The sequence below is a fragment of the Lichenostomus cassidix genome, chromosome 13 (genome assembly GCF_008360975.1).
Source record: "Lichenostomus cassidix isolate B80296 chromosome 13, HeHo_3.0, whole genome shotgun sequence".
NCBI lineage: Eukaryota > Metazoa > Chordata > Aves > Passeriformes > Meliphagidae > Lichenostomus > Lichenostomus cassidix.
In genome coordinates this window covers 10,954,077-10,972,746 of record NC_139494.1, presented here as the reverse complement: position 1 = coordinate 10,972,746, position 18,670 = coordinate 10,954,077, and the positions used below count along the sequence as shown (strand labels likewise).

The window sequence follows — 18,670 nt, the reverse complement described above, 5'->3', positions numbered from 1 at the left end:
CCCCATAGAGGATTTAGATTCCATTTTTAGCCCTATGGCATATCCTACTAACATTGTCATAATAGCTATGAAGGATGTTGGGATTTGTTGCTTTTCTGCTCTTGTTTGATTTGCCTTTGAAATCCTACTGATCATGGATTACAGCACTTACCTCAGCCTGAATTTCAGTGTGAGGGCTGTATATGGGTCTGTCGTCTCCCCTCTTTCCCCATTTGAACTTGGCTCATTTCAGCCAGATTTGACAGAAGGATAAAGACTTTGTAGACAACAGTTTACCTTTTGATACTGGGGGCAGGCTAAGGGGAAAAGCCTTTCTGATGCCCATGGTGAGGCAGGAGCCCTGCTGCCACACAGCTGCCTTGAGCTCAGGTTTGCACAAGGGCAGCAGAAGAAAAGCAGATGTGCTTCCATCACAATGATGGAAATGTGGTTTTTATTGAGCAGGAGCAGACACTGGGACTGGGATCCCCTGGGATGTGTCCCGAGCTGTGCTTCCTGAGGCAGGGAGCTGTGCTGCCGAGGGCTCCCCTCGACGGGATGTGCTGGCAGTGTGTCAGGGTCATTTGTCCCCGTGAAGCTGGCAGGGGAGGGAGGAGCTGGCTCTGCAGAGGGCTGGGGCAGCAGGGCTGGGGCTGCTTTCATGAGCAGGGCAGGCAGCTGCATCTGGGCAGGAGGAAAAGGAGAAAATGAAGAGCAGATGGGAGAGCCGAACTGCGAGTAGGCTTTGAGCTGACCTTTCAGAGCAGGAGGATCTCTGCATTGCTCAGCTGTTTAATTGGGTATTAGGAAACATTTCTTCACCAAAAGGGTTGTGAAGCATTGGGCTGGACTGCCCAGGGAAGTGGTGGAGTTACTGTCCCTGGAGGGATTTAGAAGATGTGTGGAGGTGGCTCTTGGTTTAGTGGTGGGCTTGGCAGTGCTGGGGTAATGATTGGATTTGATGATCTTACAGGTCATATCCAACCTGAATGATTCTGTGACTCTAAGCAATGGCTGTACAGTGATTTTAGCAGCTTGCCCCATCTCTTTCCCTGCCCCATGCAGGGATGATTCTATACTTGCCTTCAAACTACTCAGTTGTTCTCCTACATGATATATCTCCTCTTTCCCAGTGAGATGCAGCCTTTGTGGTTCACCAGAACCCATTCCTTTCTCTCTCTCCATTTACTGGAGAAGCCTTTTGAAGCCAAAGTCTCTGTTTCTTGAGAGTTTCAACTGCCTCTGCTACTCATCCCTAAAATCAGTCTCAGCTATACTGCTACGTGACATCCCAAATGGAGGGTTGTCACTTCAAGTGGGAAGAAACCAAAAGAAAGAAGTTGATTAATGAGGGGAATTACTTCATGTGCATGTCTTCATTAATAGAAAGCAGAGCAGGGAAGAGGCTTTGCAGAAGAAAAGTATGATATGAAACAGAGTTGTCTCCTATTTTATATGTTTCCCTTAGAATACTAGGATTTATTTTTAGTTGAGCAGGGTGTTACTCATTTTGCTCCTTAAGTGTATAATGTTCACCTTCTGAATTTCCTTAATTACTCATGTGTTTCCTGGAAGAACCCAAGCATCATCCTGCCCATCTCTTGCAGCAGTGGGAACTTTTTGGGAAGGCAGGGAGAAGAAACTTCATGTTCTGCCTGCTCAGCAGTAATGCAGCTGGTTACTCAAAATAATTCAGCATTGAGTGTCCAGCTCTGGGGTCCCCAGCACAGGAAGGACATTGAGGTGTTGGAGTGAATCTAGAGGAGGCCACCAGCATAATCAGAGGGATGGAGCAGCTCTGCTGTGAGGAAAGGCTGAGAGAATTGGGATTTCTCAGCCTGAAAAAGAAAAGGCTTTGGGGCATCCCAATTGCAGCCTTGCAGTACTGAAGGAGCTACAAGAGAGCTGGAGAGAGACTGTTTACAAGGGCCTGGAGTGACAGGACAAGGGAGAATGAGTTCAAATTGATAGAAGGCAGGGTTAGATTAGATATTGGGAAGAAATTATTTATTGTGAGGGTGGTGAGACACTGGAAAAAGTTGACCAGAGAAGCTGTGGCTGCCCCATCCCTGGAAGTGTGCAAGGCCAGGTTGGATGGGGCTTGGAGCAACCTGGGATAGTGGAAGATGTCCCTGACCAGGGCAGAGGAGTTGGACCTGGGTAGTCTGTAAGTTTCCTTCCCACCCAACCCATTCCATGATTCTATCACTAATAGTGTCCTTTGCTAATAACAGGTCACTACACCAATATAATCAATTAATAGACTTAAGGTAAAAGACAATCACAATACAGGCATTGCTCAATGCTGGCATTTCATTTTGGGGAATAATTTGCTCAGTTGGAATTGAAATACCCCTGTACAGGCCATTCTCATGTATTTATAGTCCAAATCACGCTAAGGAGCTGTTGGAGATAAGCAGGTCAGCATCTTCAGAAACTTTTATTTTGGGAGCCTTGGACAGTGAGCTAATATCTTCCTTTGGCTGCAGTGTTGTAAATCCAGAATTATCCACTGAAGTCAGCTGTAATGTATAAGCCAGAAATCAACTGGTAAGGATGGTAAAACTCTGGTTTTAATTAATTTTCAAGACATAAAGTGAAGCCAAATGTGTTTTTCTAGGCTGATGTCTGTGAGAGGGGTTGAAGAAGCACATGCAGAAGGCAAGATGGTTCCCTGACTTATAAAAACCCAGCACAGTGGAGCACTGGAACAGTGACTTTGGTTACAGCTCTAGACCTTGACCATAAACAGTGGAGTTTGGAATTTTCTGCCCTCAGCAATTAAGAATTTCAGTCAGTAGACAACTTAGGGAAAGTCTGTGCAAGCTTTTTGTGTGTGACCCATAAGTGTACTATGAATGCAGACAGGATGATGTGTGGGAAATGAGGAACACATGCCCAAGCCTGCTCCTGATGGCAGCTCCTCCGTGCCATTGTGGTTCCTCTTTTACCAGAAAGCTCCAAGACATGCACTTAACCAGGCATTTGGAAATGGCAACACCATAAAACCAGATGTGGCATTAGCAACAAACTACTTTTACAAGAGAACTGTAGGAGTAACTCAGAATTGAGCTGCCTGATGTCTTGATGAGTTGCCTCCACCTCTGCAATCACCTCTGAGTGCTGCTTGGGTGTCCTCAGGGTGCAGCCAGGAGAGTGGCTGAAGGAGTCCTGTGGGATTGCTCTGTGCCCAAACAGAGCTGCAGGCAGTGTTTTAACTTCTCAGGAGGGCTGCCAGAAATCCCACATGAGGCATGGGTAGCCATGCTACATGGTCAGATCTCATGGGCTGTGTGGATCCCAAATTTTCTTGGTTTTTTGCAGTAGGTAAATGCTTTCCTTGGGTGGTAGCTCATGCATGGACACAGCTGCCTGTACATCTCATGGGTATTTTGGCTGGTTGTGCACTGCTAGACTTAGATATTTTTAAACACTGCGTGGTGTGATGAAGGCTTCTGTTGGTGAGGTATTTCGTTTTCTTAGGCTAATCAAGGTCATAAATGTAATTTAGGGTCCTGTGTTTGTTCTCATGTTTTACTCATAAATTTTCAGACTTCAAGGAGAGTCTCCTGTGCATGAAGCCATTTGCACACATACCTCTCCCAGTAAGAGCCCAAAAGACAGAAGTAACAAACATTCATTTTACAAGGCAAACTTTGTAGTTCCAGTATTTTTCATTTTATTTTAATATCAGTTTTGTGGCCAATTCACGTAATTATTTGCCTAGAGGGAAAACCCTCTTTAAACAGGGAAAGCAGATCCAGCGTGTTTTCCTGCTACATCCATTTGCTGGCTCTCTGATGTGGAAACAACAGTGATTTTGTGAAGACTAGTTCTTCATGGCAGCAGTTTATTTTCCTTTTGATTTAGAGGTAATTCTTCCACAGGGATAATAAAAAGTTGTCTCATGTCCCACCCAGTAGAGGAATTGCAGATGCATTTGTTTATCCTCTGTGCTTCCAGTGGTTCTGGAAAGGGAGAGGAGAGGGTCTGGTGAAGGTGCTGACAGCAATGGCAAGGGGAGAACTTTGCAGCCCAAATTGCACTGGCAGGGCAGAGGTTTGGTTTCTGGCTTCTCGTGCTGCTTTTCCTCTGGTTCCCTGCTTTGAGTGTTGAGTGCAGCTGGTGGATCTGCAGCTCTGTTTCCAGTGCATTCAGGTCCAGCCCTGTGGTGCAGAGGCTTGGTGTCTAGGCAGAGGAAAACTGAGAAAACCAAGAAGTTTTCTCATTAACCACTAAAGAGAGGTGATCCAAACAGAAGCTGTCAACCAGGAATGACACTGATGAGGGAAAAATATAAAGGCAGCAAGTTGCTGAAGTGTTTGCTTGAAATGCCAACATTCTTCCAAAACAATTGCTTACCTACTTAAAAATTGCATCCCCACCTCAGAGGCCATCATCCTCTTTCATTGGTGGACATTAAAAAAAATACATCCAAAGCCCAACTGGACATCAAATGCTTGAAGAAAGCAGTTGCACAGAACACATGGAACTCATTTAAACCTCAGAAATTTGGGGGAAGTCGGGGGACTCTTTTTTCCATAAAAGCACTTTGCTGTTTTGGAAGAAAACTGGTGCAATGTGATGCACAGATGAGCGAGTTCTTGCCTCTGAAATGATGATCTGGCACGTCTGCCCAGGAAGCACAGCACTCTGTGGTGGGAGAAGTGAGCAAACTGGCTCTGTTTTGACATCTCCAAGTGACCTTCCTCAAAAACCCAAGCAGTGCCCTATGCAGCTCCAGCCCAGTGTTTATTTTCCACCCCTTTGGACCAGTCAGCGTTAGATTTCATTCCAGATGTTTTTCCTGAGCATCTTTGTGAAGACATCCAAAACAAAGAGGAAGCTCTGTGCACAGACAGAAGAAGGCACATCTTGTGGTTAAAGAAGAGGCAGCTCCTGCAGGGAAAGAGGTCCCTTATCTCCATTTGAAACCCTGCAGAATGTGGTTGACATGTCTGGAAGACAGCTGGGAGCTGAAGCGCTCTGGTGAGTTCAGGCTAGTGATGCAAAGGAGGGGCTGAACCGGCGGCAGAGCTGCTGCCCCAAAAACTTTCTAAGGATAGGGCTTGGGATTGGTTTTTCTGGTTTTGTGTGTTTGTATGTTTCTTTCCCAAGGATTTCAGAAACACTGGGAGTGTTGGTGCCCTGTGGAAGGAGATGGGCTCTCCCTGGCGAGGCTGGCTCTGCGCGATGCCCGGCAGGGACCAGCCCAGCCTCCGAGGTGGCTGCTCCCTTGCAGAGCCGTCTGGTTTGCATTATGGGCGAAGTTTTTAGCAAATTACTGCTCCTTTCTGCTCTGTTTCCATCAAAGAATGGGCAGAGGCCTCCCAGCAGTCTGTGGACAGATCTTTTCTTTGGAACAGAGCACAGATTTGTGGGGTTTTTTGGTTGCCTTGTTAACACACGCTTGGCTCTTATCAGGCTGCTCTGCATCGTTTACCTGACACCTCTGTTGGGGGATTTATTGCTGGCAGCCTGGGCTGTGGGACACAGTTCCCTCTGAAAAATTTCAGTTTCAGAGGAGCCTTTGAGGGTTTGGTGCTGCTGAGCCCCAGCAGATTCTGTGGGCAATGCCCAGGGTGTGTGCTCAGGTGGCCTTTTTGGAAAGAAATGTGGGAGAGGGTTGAGAGTTGCTGCAGCTGGGGTCTCTCTGGGTGAGGGGAACTCAGCTCATCCCACTGCCCAGAGCAGCCCCATCTTTTGGGATCTCCCACCAGACTGGGGTTGGATGTTACATGCAGGGAGATGAGATTTTGGGGATCCCCTAAATACCCTTCCTCGTAAAAAGAATTGGTGTTTCCTAGCTGAGCAAGGAGAGCCTGGCTCAGTGGCCATGCAGGATGTAGCCTGCATGTGTAAATTGTTTCCAAATGGAAACAATTAGTCTTGCAAACTTTAAAAAGTAATCATGTCTCATCAACGTTGCTGTTTAGTGCTTGTTAGAAAATTGTAGAAGCTGTTTGGTTTTGGTTTTTGGTTTTTTTTTGTAACAATGCAAAAGCTATCATCTAGTAATGGAAAACTGAGTTTCCGGTTTGTAGTCGTGGAGCAAAGGAGAATTTATGTTGGACAGTACTGAAATAGTTTTTTTGCAAACAAAGAAACAGGGAAAATTGTTAGCAAAGGTTTGTTGATAATCATGTTCATGCTTAAAAAATATTTATTTTTAAGTGTAGTGCTGTCCCCTGTGCATCAACCCCATCCCATTGAGTTTGCCTTCCATGCTATAAAACATTAAACGTGAAACTATCACGATATAAATGACCTTAATGCTTCAACATGACAGCTCCTGGTAGGAATGTTTCCAATGTTGTGTCATGCTGCAGACTGACATGACTTTGGGGTCTTACACCAGGGACTCAGAAGTCAGGGCAGATGAGGGAGCAACCTCCCACCCAGGACCTCTCCAGGCTCACAGCAGTGAGTGGTGTGTGCTTGGGTAATTACTTATATCACCAAATTCATGCTCTTCACAAGTTTTTAAATGAAGTAATAAATTTATTTAGCATTATAAATAATAAACAATAAGACCAAATGAATTAAATAATGTATTTAAATGCATTGGAAAGGGTAAATTAATAGTGCAGCAGAGGTGGTATTGGATGGAGTAGAAATTTATTATTTTATAAGGGTTTCTGATCCTTCTGCACTGAGGTCTTCAGGGAGGGCAGAGGGATAGCAGCAGCTGGGCATGAGGAGACATCCCAGAGCAAGTCTCTTGGACTCAGTTTATTCACAGCTAATGCTAGTGATTCTCAGCTGTTGTTTAGAGGACTCACATTCATTTTTTATTTCTCAGTCCCTTTTCTCCCCTTTCCCTTCAACTAGGAAGCTGGGAGCAGCCACAGCAACCTGGCTGCCTTCCTCCACTTTCCTTGTGACAGGCCTGGCAGGACAAGCTTGGCCACAGCTTTTGCCAGAGCTTTCTTCTCACACAAAAATGTGCTGAGGAACCGCATGGCCAGCAGACTCTGTCCTGCCCACGAGGATTTACTGCATGGCTATACGAGGGGATGGCCTCTGTTCCCTGGCTGTGCTGCAGGTGACCCAGGGCCCTTTGCAGGGACACTAAAATATTGCCATGCTCTTTTGTTCATCCCTTAAAATATAAGATTCTACCCGTTTTTGAAACCACAGAGACAGACATGGAGAGGCAGCCCTTTGAATTTGTCAAAATTTGGCTGCAGGGTTCCTTCCGACCCCTGTGCTAATTTTTAGCAGAGCAGGAAACATTAAAAATAACCATGAGAGAAGATTTCACAACTCAGAGGGATTGTCCTCGTAATAATCTCTGGCTTTGTTTTCACTATTTCCCCCCCTTAAAACTCCTTTAGCACTGGTAGAGTGAGGCCATCCCTGCCAGCAGCAGGGAGGGCACTGCAGGGAGGGCAGAGGGCCAGGTAGCCAGGCTGGCACCTCGGCTTGCTCTGAGCCAGAGGTGAGTGATGGACGTGGGAAATGCTCGTTATTTATTTATTTATTTGTTGGAAGAGCTTTTATGTGTGAACCAGAGCTTCCACATCTTCCCTGTTTGGTGAGCTCAAAACTGTTCTCAAGCCTTCAGCTGATCTCAGCAATGGGTGAATCTCACTTTTGGAATGAGAGGTGGCATTTTTGGTGCTGTATCTCAAGGCTTCTGAGCTTCTACTGTGAAACAAAATGAAAAATATATCGGAACTTGTTTTAAAATGTATCTGAATATCCCCCCTTACTCTGAAGTTGAAATGTTGTGTGGCAAAACCAAGGCATGCATCAACACTATATGATGTAGTAAAAAGCTCTGCTCCAGCTTCAACATCTTATCTGACCCATGTCTGCATTCTAGCATCAAGGTGTAACTATATAATATATAATTAATATATACCATAAAATATATATCATTATCTCAATAATGTCCTCAGCCAGGTGATGTCAGGGAGATGCACACTGGCTCCCCATGGATCATTATTCCTACAGGAACACCTGTGCCTGTGTTGCTCTTTGTGAGGGGTGAAACCATCTCTCACCTCTGCTCTGTGTCACCAGCTCTCCCACTAACCCAGCTCCTCCTGCCACAGCAACCTGAGGGCTCCAGACAGATGTTGCAGATGTATTTCTTTTATGAAACTGACAACAACCATTTTTCTTTTCTAATGGGGAGGGTATCCCAAATGGGGTGGGGAGAACTGGTTTGGGCAGGTGCTGAGCACAGCTGGTCCTGACTGGTGTGAGGTCAGAAAATGAGATGTGAGTTGGTTACCAGCAAGGATTCCAACTGTGTTGTCTTCTTTGAAGCACCCATGATGGATGCATTTTGTCCCACTTGGCCAGTGCAGGGATGGTTTTGGCCAGAGCTATGTTTTGGGGGAAGCTGATTGAATTTTCCCTCTACCTTGTCTTAAAGCATCAGGTTTGTCCTAGGCAGAAATTTCATCCCCCCTTGATGCAGTGAGCAGTGGGCTGTGTGAAGTGTGATCACTGTGTGTGTGATTTAGAGCAAAGGACTCTGATCAAGAGTGGGTGAGACGCAAGTGAAATTTCTCCCTGAACAAAAAGCACAGCCTAAAGCCACTGTGATGCTTTCTACTGCTTGGGATGTCCAGAAAACTCTCATTGATTGATTGATTGATTGATTCAGTGGGAGTGATTTTTATCCCTTCAAAGTGATAACTTCCATCAATATGATTTTTGAGTGGGGTAATAGAGGGTTACTTGTTGTTTTCCTGTTCCTTGTTTATCAAATAAATTAGAGATTGCTTCATCTCTAATTAAAATGACATGGAGGAGAATTCAAATAAAAGACAATGACGATCTCAACAGTACTGAGAGTTGCAGACAGTCAAGTCAGGCAGCCCAGATTTCAGATACTCTCTCCTACTCTACCCATGAAATCCCCCGGCTGCTCTTGGGAACCCTGCCTTGCTCACACAGACATTTGGCTGGGCAGGTAGAGCAGAGTGAATTAAATCCCCAGCCCAGACCAACAAGACATTTAAAAGCCTGTGTTAGTCTTGTCCATTCAGTGCTGTGGCTGGCCAAGAGCCCCTTTGGAGCCCTGATGGATATTGTTTCTCTTGAGCATTAAATGCTTTCCCTCAAACATCTTTTGAATAGGCCATTGTTTTTCCTTCTGGATGTCTCTTTGTGGACTGATACAAGAATAGCTAAAAGCTGAAGAACTGGCATTTTATATTTAAACAAAAAAAAAAAAATTCTGGGACTTCTACTCCTCTGAGAAGTTGAATGTGCTGCCAGTTCTCTGCTCAGATCCCACGTCTTGTCCTCTGGAAGTCAGGGACTTGCATCAGGAGCTTCAGACAAATCACCTCAAACAATCATAGTTTCAGGAAGGAAGCTTCATGAACTTGATTCTGTTCCCAGGTTTTAGAATCTAAGTAACAGAGGTGAGATAAAGTATGGGGGAGGTGTCAGGGTAGTTTGATTGTGACCTGCAATTAACACACACTACTGTTTTATTTATATTTTTCATTACCACAGTGTTGCTGTGGTGCACTGATGGTTCCTTATGAGAAAAAAATACACATCAGGTGAAGAATATAATCTGTGTTTGATCACTTCGGATCTCTCATGTGTGTAAAGAAATCCCCATTTATTTTCAAGTGAACTCTTGTACAGGTCCCCGAGCCTTTATAACCCAGGTACTGCTGACCTGCCCAGGGTTCAATCATCTGGGTTTACCTCTTTTTCCTCACAGAGCTGTGCTCCCCAGAGTTTCATATTCCAGGCCCCAGTGGCATAGCCACGATTTATTCCTTATCAAAGGCTGTGAGCTGGAAGGATTCCCTTTTTAATGCAGCCATTGGCCTCCTCTTGCTCCATCTTTATCTCTTTTGCTCGATTTCCCCATCACAGTTGTAAGGTAAACTCAAAAAGACTCCCTCTAATCAGTTCCCTGAGAAATACAGAGAGCTTTGGTGTTTTAGAATTGTGTCATACCATGTCCAAACTCCATCTGCTTTGGCTGTAATGTGGGAGGTGTTTATCCCACCACGCTGGGAGGAGGATGTGCACATTGCCCTGGCTGTGCAGGGCAGGTGGAGCAGGGAGCAGGGCTGATGATCCCAAGGCACAGCTTTGCAGGTGGAGCCCTTGAATGTTCCACAGGCAGTGACAAGAGCAGGGCTGGGGTGGGGTTGGGCTCACCAGAGCAGCAGCTGGCTGTGCTGTGGTGCTGGGCCAGGCTTTGCCACAGGGATGGCCACCAGAGAGAATCCTCACCCCACAGAGCACACGCTGGAAATCTGGGGGTGACTGCAGGTCACTGAGGGCTTTGCTGACTCACAGCCATCGTGCTGTGCCTCCTCAGAAGGGCTGAGCCTTCTTTGGGCTTCAGTGAGGAAAGTTCTTAATTTCGTGGGTGGGAAATGCAGTTTTTCTGGGATTCACAGTAACTCACATGTGTCTTCATTCCCAAGCTCCAGCAGGTGACAGGGCAGCTTTGGCCTCAGAGCACCTGTGCTTCCTCCCTCCACACATCCCTTATCAAAAGCAAGGTTTCCTTTGGCCCAACACACTCACTGGTTTGGTGTTAATTAAGGGCTTAAATGCCAGAAATGCTAGGGGATTAACCATTTTCCATATCAATGCAGCAACCCTAGAAACAGAAGAGCCAGGGAAGAACTGGGATAACCAAGTGCTTTAGCAAAAATAAATGGTTCAGATCCAAGGTCGATGTGAATCGCTCGTGGATCTGCTCAGTTTAACCAAATCAGGCATGTTTTGCTGCTGCTGTTTTTGGCTTTAAAAACCTCAGGGAGTCCCAAGAGAAGTGCCAGAGCAGTGTCACCTTATCCCTGTCACTAATCCTGTCGCTTCCTTTCACACTCTGCAAATGTTTGATGCCTCTTACTGTACCTCTGTGAAACCTTCCTGCTGGATTGCATGGATGAAGGATTAGGTAAATCATAGAATCATAGCCAAAGGTTGTACTTTAAGTAGAGTCTCTTTCAGAGTATGCTTGATATTGCTATATTTGTAAATTAATTTTATTTTTTTACTAATGCTCTCTTTTCCTTCCTTTTCCAGGGGCCTCTTGGCTTGGATGGCAAACCAGTAAGTAGCACTAAGTGCCAAGTATAACATGTCTTTGTTCATGCTGCTCCACAATAAACAGGCAATATCTCAACTATTGCTCATTTATCGCTACATATGTTTAGGAGAGAAAATTCTGCTTGGGAAAATTATTCCATGCAAGTTTGAATTCTGAGCCAGGGCTGTCCAGCACAGCTGGAGGTGAAATTTTCTTTACCTGTCAGTTCATCTCAGCTGCTTCTTCCCCTCTTGCGCCAGCTCAGCAAGCACAGACTGCAGATGGGCATCAGGCCAAATTTGGGGAATAAACTCCAGTAGCACACTCAAAGAGCAAAGTCTGATCTTGGTTGTGTGCTCCTGGCACTACAGAGTGATACCATAAAAATAATTGATCCCAAAGCGGGTTCCATTTTCCTCCAAAGAACCTGAGCTGGGAACTGCTTGAGGGTGCCCAGCATCCGTGCAATGGTTTTTGGAACAGATTGGATTAATTTATGAGCTGTGTTCTTGACTTCATTCTTGCTTGGAAGCCCTTTGGATATTCAGGTGCTTCATTCTTTCCTCTATTTTACAGAAACCCAGACTTTATTTTTATGCTAATTGAATCCTAGCCAGCTCTGATTCCTTCCACTGAATGGTTCCTTCAGAAGGTCACAGCTCCATATTTTGTCTCCAAACACCATTCTCTTCCACCACCTTCACTTCACCCCACATGAAATCTTTTTTAAATTCTGATCCTAAACCAAGAGGGATTTCAAAGTGGGTAGAAATCATTCCATGTTTGCAATTGAAAAGCTACTCCAGAAACTCATTTCTATCCAGTCAGGGAGTGTGTTGTGATAGCTGTACATTGCTGTGGTTGGTTTTTATCCTAACCCTGAGGATAACAAATGTGAATAAAATCTAGAAATAAAGCATTAGACAAGAAAAGAAGGAAGGGCCAGCTCCCAGTCTGGTGCCCAGGGCTTGGCTTTCATCAGCAAAAGCTCCTGCTGGGAGTGCAGTCAGACCCCAGAGAGCAGCCCTGCAGCCCAGGCTGGGGTGCTACTGCCAGGCAGGGGAAATCTCAGTGACAAAGCAAACTTATCACACAGCCAGGCTCAAACCAGAGTGTTCATGATCTCTTCCATGGCAGGAAGGGCCCAGCAGCCTTGCTCAGAGACAAGCAGGGGAGGGAGGCAGTGTGGGGATGCAGATCCTGCTGCCACCAAGCCTCTCTGCTGACCTTCCCCACTGCATCCCACTGGTCCCACTCCAGCACACTCTGAATTGGCACCAAGGTTTGGTGCTGGGAGGCAAAGGCACAGCAGACACATCAAAGTGCTGCTCTCAGGCTCTCTCTGGGCTGCAGTGTCTCTGCCTGCCTGTTACAGACAGCTGCTCAGAGGGAAGATGAATGATGCCTTCAGCAAAGAGGCCAAAGAAAGCAGCCCGTCCTCCTTGTTTATTTCAAACAGATGTATAATTGTTGTAATGATATGCTGAGCATGTGTTTTTTTAGAAGTGATTTAGTACCTCGAGATATCTTTTGCATCTATTTAGAGTCACGTGCTGGAGAGCTGCTGTCACACTGCCTGCCCTGCTCTGGTCCTTCTCCATACTCTGTCCTGGCAGGAGCAGGCAGGACCTCAGGGGTGCTTTTGGGAGAGTGTTGCTCATGTCAAGCACTGCACAACTTAAAATAGTACCATGTATTCCTTAAAATAATAGAGAATGTGGCTTAGGTGTGTGAATTGCTGAACACAATCTCCTTGTTTTTAATATCGTGTGCATTGATGATTCTGCTGTTCCTTAACTTGGATCTTTCTTATGTGTTTCCAGGGACCTCCAGGACCAAAAGGGGAAAAGGTAAAGGCTGCATTAACATGTGGCTTTTAGGGAAGCCATTGTACATCCTGGGTTACCCCAATATCCCAGCAGGGTTTTGTTGGGATGTGGAGAGTGGGTTCTCACATTGCTCTTGGAAAAGCCCCAGGAAGAGGAGGGCAGGAAGACTTGCAGAAAAGTGGGAGGAACAAGTATGGTGTTAAAGCTCACCCATGCTGTAGGGCTCTGGTAACCCCCTAAGGGTCATGAGAGTGCCATGAAACTCTATTCATTCCTCCAAGAGATCTGGGCTCCATCGCTCTGTGTTTGCATGACACCCGTGAAATCAGAGCAGCCAAAGAAGGTCATTACTGAAAGTGAAGTTAATTTTCACATGTGAAGGACATAAGCAGTTGCTAGGGGAGCCTTAGAGTTGGAAACAAACTGCTATTTCTGATTTATTGTCTGATTTATCGCCTGCCAGGGCAGAATCTTTCCCTATTGTGTTGTCTTGAAATCTTCTCCTCCTTCATTTTAGATACATTAAGCAATAGGGCTCTTGCCACTTCCCTTGTGGGCTGTACCCATGTCCAGCTGACCCTGTGCTCAGTCCTTGAGGGCTGGCATTTGAACTCTAACCCTTTCCTGTTTTTCCTGATTTGCAGGGGGAAGCAGGAGACATTGGCCCAAGGGTAAGTAGTGACACATCAGGTTGATTTATTTAAAATTCTGGTTGGGTTTAGTCACTTCTCAAAACAAAGCTTTGTGCAGCCTTGCTGCAAACAATATGGTAACAGTTGTGGAAGTGTTTAATTTTGCCTTTGGAGCTCTTTGTGGCTGTGGTTTTCCTAAATTTGGCCATAAAGAAAAAGGAATTGAAGACCTTTGGCTGTCCCATGAAGGGTTTTACTTCTGTGAAGTTCCTTCTTCTCCCTGATTTCCTCCTCCAGTGTCACAGACAGACTCCATGTCTCTCTTGAAGTTTCTCTTGAGGCTGTGCTCCTTATTTGTTGGGATTGGAGCACCAGGATGTGGGGTAGGACCTGGTGTCCCAAGGAGAGATCCAGCACAGTGCTATGCAGGGTGGAATGTTCCTCCTCCCTTGCTGAACTCCCCACCTGCGAGCAGGATGGCATGTGGGTGATATCCAGGCTGCCTTTGGAAAGAAAGGCTTTAAAGTAACTGTATGTTGAGGGAAAACTCTTGGCTATAGCATGCAGAAATTAACAGTTTTGCAGAAATGGCTCTCGTGGAGCTACATGAAGTTGAGATTTACTGAAGTCATCAAGACAGTTGTCCATGGGACACAAGGGGAATGTGGCCACGTTGGGGACGAGGTGGGAGGTTTCACCACGAGGTGTGGGCTCTGTCACAGAGGTGTTTCTGAGGTGTGGCTGGCTGTGGGTTTTGGGCACCTGCTGGAAACCCCATTGTGGGGATGTGTTGGAATCCTGGTGCACAGGTCCCTGTAGGAGACAGATTTGGAGCTGACACCCCAGAGCTGGCTGGTGGGGTCAGGGGGCATTGCTGGAAACATAACCAGGACACAAGTGGTTAATGTCAGGCAGAGATGCCTCAGAGACATTCGTTCTTCTTTCCCCTGGAGGTTGTAAAATCACTTTATGAAGCTGGTGTCATATTCTGAAGCAGTTCCCAAATGCCTTGGGTGTGTTTGGAATTGTCACCCCGGGGCTCAGAGAGCCCCTAAAATTTTTCAGATCGATTTACAGCTAAGGAGGGGCTCAGAGTAAGGTCTCACTTTGTCTAAGAACCCACCCATGTACTCAGAAGAGGCTTTAAGAGGTGATTCAGCAGCACAGGGACATGAGTTTTCACTCCTTGGCTGGGGCTGTGGATGACTTTGGGGCTGGTGGCTCAGGAGATGCTGCTCAGAGGAGGTGCTGCTCAGGCTCCAAAGGCTCTGTGCTGCTGGATACTGCAGAACTCACCTCCTGCTGCAGGACATGCTCTGGGACAAGCTCTGTCTGGACTTGCAGGTGATAGCTCTCAAGGTAACTCTTGTCCTGTGTTTTCATCTACCAAGAAAAATGTTCTGGCTTTTTGGGTTTGTGGTCTTTTTGGTTTTTTTTTTTGTTTGTTTGTTTGTTTTTTGTTGGTTTTTTTTTTTTTTTTGTCCTGATGTGCACTTGTCCGGATTTTGCTATAGTTTTTGATTTATTTATGACTTTTTGCACAATGGTGAGAAATTTTGCACATTTGAGAGGCTCAAATGGTTTTGAGCCTTTGTGTAAGGCTCAAAAACAATTTGGGAGAGAAAAGAGAAACGAGCCTGGCAGAACCATGCACAAGTAGACCTAAAAACAGGTGCCTGACTTTGAAAATAGCTTCCTTTGTGTCTCCAGACACTCAGGGTTGTGAATAGGAGGCAAAACTTCTTGATACCATCTGGTCCAAATAACTGAATTTAATCTATCTTATTCCTCAAGTTTCAGTGGTGGCTTAGTTTAGCTAATTTTGAAAAATGTGTCAATGCAACTCACTGCCTCAATGGGAAGATAAATAACTAGGATTATATCCAGTGCCTTCTTCCTTGTAAATGTTCACATCCATGGGTGGTGGAGAGGGGATAGAGTGTGTCAGTGACCACTGAAACACTGCCATTAGGAAAGATGGATTTTAAGAGAACAATCCTTGGGGTGGCTGAGGAGGGGCTGTCTGTGGTGGGAAGGAGGTGTTGGCAATTAGGGATTAGCTGCTGAATAAGTTCATCTCTGCACTGCTTCTCTGTTTGCAATAAACACCTGCCGCCATTGTGGATGAAAATAGAGATTATTAAACGTGTGAGTGTGCCTGGTGGGAGATGCTGGAGGGTGATTTTGGAAAGCTGAGGAAGGAGATCACATTGGGTTGTCTTAATCACTGAATGCTCATTCTTGTACCAGCATGAGGGAGAATGCTGTGCTGCCTCACCTGCTCAGGATAGAGAATGAATGTGCCCAAATATACTGACAGAATGCATGCAAGTGTATTTAGAGGGATAAATCAATAAGAGATCCCCTGTGCTCTGGGGAGGATAGAGCTGAAGCAGGATGCTGCCAAGGCTGGGGGTGCTGTGCCCTGATATTTGTGCTTCTCTCTCCCAATCCAATCCATTGCTGCACCCTGGAAAGGACTGGCTTGGTGAGCCTGACTTGCTCCTGAGCCAGCCTGGGCTGACTGCTCTGGATTTATGAACAGAGCTGGGTGATCTTGTTCTCACTGACAGATGGGATGTTCAGACAAACGATGGGGTTGGGGAATCTCAGCACATCTGGATGCACAGATCCTGTGGCAGCAACACAGGGTTTGCTTTCCAGAGGGAGAAAATGAGCCTCAGCTGCTGAGAGAAATGCTCTGCCTGCAGTGGCCACGTGGCATGTGCTTGCCCATGGCCAGTGCTGATGGAGATGGCTCCAGCATCTCCTGCAGCCTGAGCTGCTGGCAACCAAAATGCTGCTGTGGCTGAACCAGCTCTGCAGACACAGTGCAGGCATGAAAGGAACTTTTTCTCTCTTGCTGTCTGCAAAATTATAGCTGCTTGCCAAGCTCACTCTGCAGATGAAACCTCAGCAGAGGAAGCAACCTGCAGGGCTCTCTGTGACAGTCAGCAGACACCTATGGATACTTTCATTTCATTATTTGCTTACTTCGGAGTGTTATGCTGAAATGGCTACATTGAGGACTCTAAAGCTGGAAATTAGCAATGCTCAGGGTTTCTGTGCTGCAATATTCCATTGCTACATGAGGTCAGACCCAATGGCCAGTCAGCCCAGTGCCTTGCAACCAGATGCTTTGGGAAGTGTGGAGCAGAAACATGTTACTCCATCATACTTATCCTCTCTCCTGGAGCCTGGCTCTCTATGGCCTGGATGTTTCTTGAACCAAGGATGAAGACAAGGAAGGTGTCTCTCTATTGAATATCCCTCAGGGCTGTTCACCTTTCATGGGCCCATCTGTAACAGGGGCTGTTTAAAATTAAACATGTGATGGCTGGATTTGGGGGGGATATGGTGTGTTTGGCCCTGGAGCAAATGCAGATTGTTATTTTACATTAAAACAGATAGGGCTGGGCTTGGAATGTGCTTATTTGGATGATGCTCACCAGTCTGAGGGATGAGGAAAAAAATTCAGTTCATGTTTTGCTCTGTGGGCTTTTATGAAAATCCCACTTTATGCTCTTGTGTATTTTTATGCACATAATGAGCCATAAAACTGTGTCCCTTCTGTCTACCACAAAACCCTTTGCTCTCACTAGAGTCTTTTTGGTGGTTTCTGTAGTATTTGGAGGACCTGGCCAAGTGCAAGTGTTCTGTGTCCCCATTAATTTCAATTTCTCAGTATTTCAGTGCTGCTCTTCCCAAAATTGGCTGCATTTAACTGAGTGTGGAGCTTAAAACTTCTCCCTTCATCTTGGTAGGGTTTTTTTTTTCTAGGGTTGATTAGTTTTGTCTATCTGACTTTACTTTTCCCATCTTCTTGGCATAAGGATGTTAAAACATCTGTGCTGGGAGGCTGGGCAGGAGGTGGCTTTGCCAGTGGATTATTTACCCCAGAATTGAGGTTTGGGGTTATTTGTTATTATAATAAATATATCATCAAGCTCCTTGGCAATTTGGGCAAGAGGTTTGTTCCTTAGGAACTTCCAAAAATCCTCATGGAGGATTTGCTGTGTGTTCCCACAGGGCTTCTTGTGGCTTCACTCCACCCTCTTGATTCTCCTGTGGATGTGCACAGGGATGGGTGGATGGGGAAAGGGAGATGCACATGGTGTCCTGAGAAAAGGAAATGTCTTGCTGCTTCTCCCTGGATAGATGAGTGGAAAGGCTAAAAGACAATAGCAATGACTACTGACACAGTCTAAATACATTGTTTTTGCATCATATAAATCTGGGAGATTTATCTGCAAGTTGCAGGCTGGGAATACATCAGTATTCATTTGAGCCTCTGAAAAGAAATACAATATTTGTTCTCAGGAAAGTGCTGGGATATATCATCCCCTATGGGGTTTACTGGAATAATGTTCTTTATTCTGCAGCAGGGCAATCCTTGCCCCATCTGCTTTGAATGTCCTATTGTGCAGTAAACTAGTGAAAAAATACTTTTTCCCTCAGTCTGTGTCCTGCTCACAAAGCTCCAGTGTATCCAGAACCTTAAAACCACCACTGTTGGCTATTACTTTCTACCATATCAACTAGATATTTTTAAAAATTGTTATATATTTCTACAGCCTTTAAAACTCTTCTGCTGTGCTTTCATCTTAAACTGCTGCTCTTTCTTTTTCTGCCTTCCACTTTCCCTGGATATAGATGGTTTTTCCCCACCTCAATCATGGATTTCTGGCTAATGATCAGCTTGTCTTTAGCCGGCGAGTGCTCAAGGTAGACACCAAATCTGCTGCCACTGCTTTGTTGTGATTTTCTGAGCTGCTTTTGTTTTTTCTTTCTAGCTGATAGTGCATTGTTCCTATTTTAAATTGCTACTATCATGGCTGTGTTCAGAGATGCTTGTTGGGAGTGTCTTTGAGTGAAAGCTCATTGGAATTTAGGGGGCAAGTGTTGTCAAAATAGGGATGTAAAATGAATAGATTTTAGCATTTGGTTCTCTGTGAGATTTGGGAACCAAGCAGCAAAGTCCTATAAATGTTGATATGGACAGTGTTGGTATTGTAAAATAAAACGGATTAAAACTAAAGTAATCTAAATGCTTGAACTCTAAATGTGACATTGTCATTAGGAAAAATTCAGTGGGAGACTCAACTTCCCATAATTGGTTGCAGTGTTCAGCATTTGCAATTGGGTTTTTTTTAAAAACAATGCAAGTGATTTAGGAGCCCAGATCTCGTTGAAAGGCC

General features: G+C 45.4%; 1 protein-coding gene across 1 annotated transcript in view; it reads left to right on the top strand.

The window, feature by feature from the left end:
- Window positions 1-18,670, top strand: part of COL23A1 (collagen type XXIII alpha 1 chain) — a 184,165-nt gene that overhangs the window by 140,016 nt on the left and 25,479 nt on the right. The window contains exons 6-8 of the mRNA XM_085073631.1: window positions 11,008-11,034; window positions 12,835-12,861; window positions 13,485-13,511. Of these exons, the coding sequence (XP_084929757.1) occupies window positions 11,008-11,034; window positions 12,835-12,861; window positions 13,485-13,511 (81 nt within the window). The remainder of the gene's footprint in view (window positions 1-11,007; window positions 11,035-12,834; window positions 12,862-13,484; window positions 13,512-18,670) is intronic.